Genomic DNA, 8,780 nt, shown 5'->3' on the forward strand with positions numbered 1-8,780 from the left:
CCAGTCACACCTTAGAGGTACAAGTAGAACACATGAACTGGTGAAGTGCCCCCGAAATTTTCTGGTAAAGGGGAAAATCCCCCTTATTCATGCCATCCTGGATGAAACACATTTTAAGCACAGTAAATGAGAAACTTTTCATTAAAGATCAATTAGCTGTAACTTTGGTCATTTTTTAAATTTTGTTTGTTCTGTGTATCATCTGCGGTTTCTGGTTTGAATCCCTGAACCATGGAGAAATTCCTAATATTTAGCTCATAAATATACCCTATATGAGTATAATCTGCATTGTTATTATTCGAAGTTTGTATTCAGGTCCGGACTAGAATACATTTATCAACAATAACAATGGTCATTTCACGTATACAGGCTGTGTTGGCAAGAAGGACACCGGGCATTAAGCATGATGGTCGGATTATAGTAAATTCTGTAGTTGATACATTGAAACAGAGTAGTGAAAAATTAGTCAAAAGATACAGCTAATGTCCCTCTAATGTATAATGTTATGCTTAAAATTAAGAACCATGATGTTTGGTATGAAAATCTGCAGATGAAGAACTTTTATACCACTGTGGAGGTACAAAGGATAATTTATATAACAATAATGATAAAAACTGACGATCATTACCATATTTCGCAAATAGAAACAAAGACCCTCAAGGTTATTTGACTGTAAGGGTATGCAAAGTAAGAACCTTGATATAGGATATGAACATTTGTACGTTCAGAAACTCACATTTGGATTTAACCTGACGACCGTTTTTGAAGTGAATTTAGAGGTTTGATCGTATTTTAACCACTCTGGGCGACATTCTTATTGGCTTCGATAGACCGAAAAGCAGTACATATTATACGTCCAGCTGGTATATACCATTACATTTAAGCCTACCGCAGTGCAACGCACGTCAGCTTACTAAAATTCGAACTGTAACCGGGAAGTTTTTTCGTGAGAAAAAAATCAGGTCATTGCCTTCGAAAACAGTTTAAATCCACGTAATTATCCTTCTCTTGTTTCTTGGTCCACTTCAATACCAAGGATCGTACAGCGAAGCCTGACCTTGCGATCGCTTCCGTCTTGATTCGTTCATCGACCATTTTGAGTCAAGCTAACGACGGCCGACAGGTGTAGTATGCCCGTTTTCATCGGCGTATATAAAAGTCACCACATAGGAATCAGCAATTCAGGTAGCCAATAGAATCGTCCGTTGCAATTCCGATTTTTATTGCGGCAGTATAAGCAAGACCGTGCTCCATCGTAGTACAAGGCGATCGTAGTAGTCGCTCGTCTTCTAAATTTTGTTTCACATAAAAGCCGTTGAAAAGTTTGATTACACAGTTTTTGAAATCTGTGCGTATCATTTCAGAAGGTAAACAATATTTTAGCTATGAAAGAGTTCAAATTCCCGAAAAAGTAGCCGGCGAAATCGTGAGAGTAACCGGTCAATTTCGCCGGCTGCCGGCTCTTAATGAAACCCCTGGCTTCTACAAAAAAAATCCAAAACGGGACGGCAGCGTCACCTGACTGAATATGCTGTAGCATGACTTGTAAAACGCTATCAAAACGGAGCGAAGTGAGTATAACGAACAGCATGTCATGTAAATGTCTGAAAACTGAGGTCATCCAAAAACTGTCTCACTGAGTGTATCGTTATGCAAATTAACCAATATGCAGAAAATCAGGGAAAGTTAGGTCCGGTTCCCACAGACTTTGAAATTCCCCCCAGTTTTTTTATGTGCGATTTTATCTCATGCCCTTCTTGAGCCAGGGTAATCCCTGAAGTGATATTGCAAATATTACAATGAAAGACTTTAGAATCCAACATTGAGAATCCTGTCAATGTACCCTAAATTGCACAATATTGGGATTCAGAACAAATTTGTTTATGAGCAATGTTTCATTTAAAACATTTCAACACACCTACAATTAATTACCATAAGTTCACAAATTTGATAAATTTAATATATATAGTAATTCCATCTTGGACATGTTATATCTATCTGCAGCTGCTGCCTATATTGAGGCTCTATGCATGTTGAGATAAAGTCCACAGGATAGCATTTCTGAACATTCAAATCTAGAATAGAAACGTAAATGTTTTAAGTTTTCCAATATGCTGATGCAGTGAAAAATAATTGAAAAAAATAAGTTATTCCAACTTCAAAGTTTATGAATTATCAATAGTCTGCCAGCCAGTTCCATTGTGCCATATAGTAAAAAGTGCTTTTGTCAACCAAAGATACATTTTCACACACTTGAAATAATTAATATATATTAAATCGTAGCAGGTTCCGTCATTAAACAAAAATCATATTTACAGTCACTATGTATTCAACTTTTTGCTATTAGTGTAACATATGGGACATATTATGCTCAACTGGTTGCAACCATGCAACTTGACCTGATGGTGACATATCAACTTGGCAGGATAAAAGTTAATTTACTTCTGGTATTTTACCTTCTCCAAGCTCTAAACAGCAGCTGGCCAGCTCACAAAACTTTGTTCAGGTAACTTTGACTTTTTGAGCTTTGTGATTTTTGCCTTTTACACTCCCTGAAAATGTTACAGCAGTGAATTGAATTGAATTTTCAACGACCTGACAAAGAAATGCAATAAGTGCCTATTTAGAATCGCGCTTCAACCATGATTTATACCAGCGATATCCTAATATCTGTCAGAAAATGCAAATATATCTATAGACTACCTTGGAATTCAAACAAAAGCATAACAAACTTTTTTACAAAGTTACATGTACTCGCGTTTATTTTTCCCCATATTGTATATTTCCATGATTTTACCAAACAAAATCAAAAACACTATACTTAAATGTTAAGATTCGTGGGCTTACGTTAAATGTAGTGAAATGCACTTTGCCCGCCGTACCGAAGGACCAAGGTACGCGCATAAAAGGCCCTTTGTAAAACATTTACAATTTCGAATTCCCCGCCAAATGTTCGGAGATTGTCTCTTTTACGACTTCCCGTCGAGAAATACGCAAAAAAGAAAAAGTTTACTTACCAACTTCACCAGACACACTAACATTGGAACCAAATAGACTTCCCTTGTATCTTGATCCGTCCTTTAGGATAAGGGTGGCAGACATCCTCGATTGCTGTGCTGATTCGGTTTTGCGACGGTATGGTTCTTGTTCAATAGCTTCTTCTGCGCTCAGCACTTTATGCTCACACGTGGTTCAAAGGTAGTACAATAGGCCGCGCGGTGACAAAAATGAAAACGTTCTTTTTAAAGGGAGCAAATTACGCCTTCGATGAAACCTTCACTCACCGAAACTTGTTCAATAAATAAGGAAGATATTGTAAATCGATGTACTAAAAATTGGCGACCAGTGTCGATGTATGACTTCTCAAAATGTCCTTTGAAGACGACTACCTTCTAGGAAAAGCCGAACACATTGGCAGTCCGCCATTGATTGAAGCAGCACGTTTCGCGCCGATGTATCACGCATCACGCATACATGACGTCACATCGTTACAAGGCCATTCTGCGATGCATTCTTCAGTTCTGTAGCACAAAATATACCGCGTTCATCCTATAGATGAGCATTAAAACATTTCTAACAACGTAAACCATGTTATTCTTCATCTAGAATATATTCATCTGTGTATTTTATTGGGGTTTATCTTCGTCGAGTTCGTAGTGGAAAATTTTGGTGCAAGGTCAACGCAGGACACAACTTTTCAAGAGTGAGAAAAATAAATATTTTTAAATCTCATTAATACTTCTATATAATATATCATTTTTGATAACTTATTAATTTAAATTGTTTTATAATGTCTCAGTCAATTTCGTAATAGGGAGTAGGTGAGTTAGCGCTTATTTGGTTCATTGTAGAAAATAATGTGTGAACGAGGTTCAATGTTGAAACGAGTTGCATCTTGGGATTGATATCGAGTAGTCAAAATTTGTAATAATGGCTTCGCTTATTAGTCGCACGCGAGTTTGTAGCCTTTTAACTAGGCCTTTCTTGGTGACATCAGTGAGAACGATGGCAAAGGGAGGTGGTAAGTAGGGTTTTCTGTGTTTCAGTTTGAGTATGATTCGCATTTAGAGCGATAAATGCAGTTTCGCTGTGGCATTGGTGGTCGTGCGTACCGGCATATTCAAGATGGCGGATAACTCGTGTACTTTACGAAACAGTTAGCCGGTACTTCGACCATACTTAGATAGTGTTTGATGTGCCGATTGCGCCAACAGTTGGATAAAAATAAATCTGTTACATCTTTAAGATGCAAACCCTAACATTGTTTTGTTTTGATCCATATATCCATGAAAAATAATACGTGACCTAGTTTTCTGACCTTTGCTCAGTCGAAAATGATCTTTCCAAAGGTTTCTGGAATGTGAAATACGTATATAATCAGCAAAACATGTCAATCGTGAAGACGTCGAAGTCAGGCGTTTGTTATACAATTTATAATCTCGCCAATGTTAGTCATTTGAATCAATTATATGAATACAGTAGCCTACGGGCCGGTGCTACACAGCCAACACGACAGAAAAAGGCGACGCAAGGCCCGGGAGCTACATTGCAGCTGGTGGATATTGTAAAATGTAATATATACAGTACAGCAATAATCTATCCTTGATCTTAATCTTAATCTAATTACTTCAGTACTTGTGAGTTGTGCGTTAAAGCTCCATAAGCTGTATCTTTTGGCTATTTTTTCAGAACTTTTGTTTTGTGGTTTCCCTTAACTTTCTGCATTGAATCCCTAAACTTTTATTTAATGCCAAGTATTTAGCATATCAACACAACCTATATGAATATAATCTCCATCGTTATTGCTGGAAATTGTATTCAAGTCCAGACTAGAATTCATTTGTAAACAATAAACAATGATCACTACACATATACAAGCTGTGTTGACAAAAAGAATACTCAAAATTTCAGGAAGACAAACAGATTAGGGTCAGACACTGCAGTTGATATACAGAAGCAGAATACTGAAAAACTTGCCACAAGTTACAGCATATGGCCCTTTAACTGATTATTTATGTACTACTGGGTGAGAAAAACAGTCAGTTTTTACATAGAAATCTACTGTTTGATAACTGTGCTGCACAAATCATGTCAATTTGTTCTCATATTAAACCAAGTACCTTTAATAGAAAGTGCGTGATATCTTCTAACTTATTCATTATCTGCTGTCAAGTAGAGGTGGAACACGATTTTGCTGTTTAATCATTAAATTCATTAGCTGGTTAAACCGCTCACTGCTGTTTACAATAACTGAAAACCAGCTTTCACAAGTTATATCACAAGTCATTCACATAGATTCTTTAGGAAGTGGATGAATTTCTCCATGTCTTTCACAGCAGTATTAGTGTATGTTCAAAATGACCTTTGGACTATCAACATCTTGCAGAGTAATGATACATATTATCTTTTGCAAATTGCTAATACGCCTCATAATTATCTCAGGTTGGTGTAGACAATTAAGTCACCGTAATCAAATTCTATGCAGAAAAAGTCCAAAACTTTCTCAGGATTTTCCATTTTTTTCCTTTTGACTCAATCAGAACATGTAGAATGTAAGACAAGCGAAAAGAGTCCAGTGTGAAAATTTTTAATGCAAACAGCAGATTTTATTGGATCATAAAAATTAACCTAAAATGACTTGCCGTATTAACAAGAAGCCAGATGTAAAATTTGTGAGAAATCAAGGTTAAACTGCAGTGCAGTTGACAGTGTGCCTTTTTACAAACAAGATGGCGGATGTGAAGTTTCATGGTCCATTTCAGAATTCCTGGAAATCCAGTCGAAAGTGACAGAAGATTTTGTCACAATTCCTGGAAAGTCTAATCTAAAGTGAAAGAATTTTTGATACACCCGAGAGGTTTCAGCATTGCTTTAAGAAATTATACAAACTGTGTTATTGTGGGATAATTTCTTGTAAGTTTTATTTATTGTGAGTGGAGTTTGTGTGGTACAACAGTTATTTAAATAAATACTCTAGACATGGCAGTTACCTCAATATGCAATGATGAGACACAAATGAAACGTAGGTGTATCTGATGTTTTCTTCACAAGCTTCTAAATGGTATGATAAAAAAATGATGAATGTGTGTAAAAGCTGGACCGTAGACTAATATTTAATTGTTTTCCATTTTCAAGGTGTGCCATTGAATGAAGAGCATGCGACAGGAATGGAGAAACTGGAAATGGACATGAGAGAAGCAGGTCTAGATGTGAGTTTGAACAGATACTTGAAATAATGCTTTCTGTTGTAGTTTCTCTCTCTCACTCTCTCTCTCTCTCTCTCTCTCTCTCTCTGATTTATTTTCGGCAGTTATATTATGTTTTCTAATCCACTGTCTACACTGCTTGTTGAAATCAGATATTCTGTTTTGCTTCACAGGATCCCTTTCATTTGAAACCCAAACACGTTGCACCAGGAACAAAGACCAGTCCTACATTAGTACCATCAGTGTTTGAAAAGAGAATAATTGGCTGCATTTGTGAGTAGTTACATGTATTCCTTACAAATTATTTATTAAGGCATTGATCAATACTGTGTATCTCAACATGCTTCAGAGAGTAGAATAAGAAAGTGTGATTGTTGTGAAAGACAAAAAATAGAGAAAAAAATCTTCAAAATTTACAGCTACTAGCCCTTTTACTCAAGGATTTCAGAAATCTTAAGAGACAATGATACACTGAACATGACTCATAATATAGATTGGGTATCTCTTTAAATTTTATACGAAACTGTTCAGCACCATCAGATGATGACTTTCTGCGTAATGTTAAAAAGTCATTGCTAAGGTAGAATGTGCTCAAAGAACAGATATCCACTCTCAAACTTTTGCAACACTCTTTTTGTTCTATTACTTGTGGGGTCTTATTTAGAAGTTCATGTTATGAAGTTTTCACAGGCTTACTTTTATGAAAAATCAAAAATTTATTTTTTTCGCCATAGAAATACATAACAAAGGGAAGGCAGCTATTTTGAATTTAAAATATCAAAATGTAGGGTAATTTGTTTCCATCGTACCAAAAGTTGCATGATGATCTCCCATTCTTATTCTTGATTTGAAAGAGAATGGGATAATGCTAAAAAAAAGTTTGAGCAAAAGTTGTCTTTCGATTTTGAGGCACATACTACCTTAACATCATGTATAGTATGATCAAAGTTGGAAAACTTATTTAATCACTCATCATTTTCACCATTCCATAAAAACAGGTGAAGAAGATGCCACCACAATAAACTGGATGTGGCTTGAAAAAGGCAGTGCCCAAAGGTGTGACTGCGGTCATTATTTCGAACTGACAGAAGGAACGCCCTTACAGCCTGTAAAGAGAGTATGAGAACAGTAGTACATATATATCTGCAGCAGTAGTGTAATATGAATTTACTCAAGAAATAAAACAGATTTGTCTTTATTGAGGTTTCCTTTGGAAAATTGACGAGTGCTCTCTGTATCCATATTTTTCAGTTTTGTGTGAATCTCTACCCTGTTTATTGGGTTCAGCATTGTATAAAAATACACAATCAACAAAGTTACGTGACTTATATTACAATGATCTATTGTTAGCAAAAAACAGTTTTGCTCGCACTCTCGCGTTGGTTGAACTTTAATATTAGACAGTAACTGTCAACTAATTCACCTAGGGTATCAGATCTCATCAATACAATAGCAGCTGAAGTTGACTCAAACCAGTTCATGCAGGAAATAAAACCCTTTTTGCACTCAGTTCAGCTATAAATCTACACATGATGTCACGCGTTGCCAGGGGTCAAAGTTCAAAATCTTGACACCATTACATGTTTTTGTATAGAGTTTCCTTCCTTGTATTGCAGCACTTGCCATCGCCATGAAAACCATCAAAACAGTATGTGCAGCTTACAAAAACCTTGTCCCGTTGACTTTCTTCCCTGAGCTGTTTATGTAAGCAATATTTGGCAAGGACTTTTATCTGAAGTCATGTTGTTCCCGTGTCTTTGGCACCCCTTTTTTATTTAAATAATGTGTGAAGATGAGAGGTGTAGCTGCATTTTTTTAAGTTAAAAAAAGATAATTGAGGCCAAATGAAAATGCATAGCTGGTGTCTATATTGCACCTAAAATCCAACGTTTGGATTTTGTATTGTGTTTGCTGATACTAACAGTTTACAAGTTCAGTGTTTGTAATTATGGTAATTGAACCCAATAAATTAATATAATGAGTTCTAACGTGGAATGGTCAGTAGTTTTTGTTCAGTCACAGACACTGTGATCTTGATTTGTTGTCAAACTGTCTGTCAATGATTGTTCAAAGGCAGTAAGTAACCTTTGACAATTAGTGACCTATGACACCAACTGACATAGCAGTGAAGTGGTTACCGACACCCACTTGAGTTTACTTGTGTGTAAGAATCTCCCAGTCACTTTATAACCTCATGTCTTTGGTAGGAAGATTTTCATGAAGTGATGTTTTTGAATGACTTTGTTTTTCTCCAGCTATGCTATACTGCAGTAGTCTCTGGTAGAATCTCAAGCGTCCCATTGCTGTCTGGTGATTTTTCAAATGTCCCTTTCAAAATGTTTTGATCCATGTCCAAAGAAATCCTGGAAATTGCAGTATCATGAAACTTGTCAATTTTCTCCACGCTGGGTTCTGCTATCGTTGTTAGCGTTGTTTATAAAAAGGCGAACTGTGTAGGGAAAAGTTTGATTACGTATTTTCAGCAACAATGTTTGAAACTCGCGAGGTAGAAGGGGTGTTGCCCATTTCATAATGGCAATGCAGCATTGATGTCGATTGTAATGAAATGAAATC

The 8,780-nt window shown here is 36.3% G+C and overlaps 2 protein-coding genes across 4 annotated transcripts in view; one reads left to right on the forward strand and one right to left on the reverse strand.

Annotated features, from left to right (window-relative positions):
• Nucleotides 1–3,208, reverse strand: part of LOC139133855 (multifunctional protein CAD-like) — a 54,721-nt gene extending 51,513 nt beyond the window's left edge. For all 3 annotated transcript variants that reach the window (XM_070700616.1, XM_070700617.1, XM_070700615.1), the window contains exon 1: nucleotides 3,018–3,208. In XM_070700616.1, the coding sequence (XP_070556717.1) occupies nucleotides 3,018–3,102 (85 nt within the window). In that variant the 5' untranslated portion in view covers nucleotides 3,103–3,208. The remainder of the gene's footprint in view (nucleotides 1–3,017) is intronic.
• Nucleotides 3,209–3,418: 210 nt separating this feature from the next.
• LOC139133859 (cytochrome c oxidase subunit 5B, mitochondrial-like) lies at nucleotides 3,419–8,194 on the forward strand. Its single transcript, XM_070700620.1, has 4 exons — nucleotides 3,419–4,021; nucleotides 6,136–6,209; nucleotides 6,380–6,479; nucleotides 7,205–8,194. Exons 1-4 carry the CDS (start codon nucleotides 3,931–3,933, stop codon nucleotides 7,327–7,329), a joined length of 390 nt encoding a protein of 129 aa, XP_070556721.1. The 5' UTR covers nucleotides 3,419–3,930; the 3' UTR covers nucleotides 7,330–8,194.
• The last annotated feature ends 586 nt before the right edge of the window (nucleotides 8,195–8,780 follow it).

This window comes from Ptychodera flava, chromosome 5 (genome assembly GCF_041260155.1).
Source record: "Ptychodera flava strain L36383 chromosome 5, AS_Pfla_20210202, whole genome shotgun sequence".
NCBI lineage: Eukaryota > Metazoa > Hemichordata > Enteropneusta > Ptychoderidae > Ptychodera > Ptychodera flava.

Bases quoted from the DNA above. Each gene is read 5' to 3' on its own strand.
- LOC139133859 (XM_070700620.1), top strand. From the start codon at position 3,931: ATGGCTTCGCTTATTAGTCGCACGCGAGTTTGTAGCCTTTTAACTAGG. The intron at 6,210-6,379 runs GTGAGTTTGAAC...TTTGCTTCACAG, and splicing joins TGAGAGAAGCAGGTCTAGAT to GATCCCTTTCATTTGAAACC. The intron at 6,480-7,204 runs GTGAGTAGTTAC...CCATAAAAACAG, and splicing joins GAGAATAATTGGCTGCATTT to GTGAAGAAGATGCCACCACA.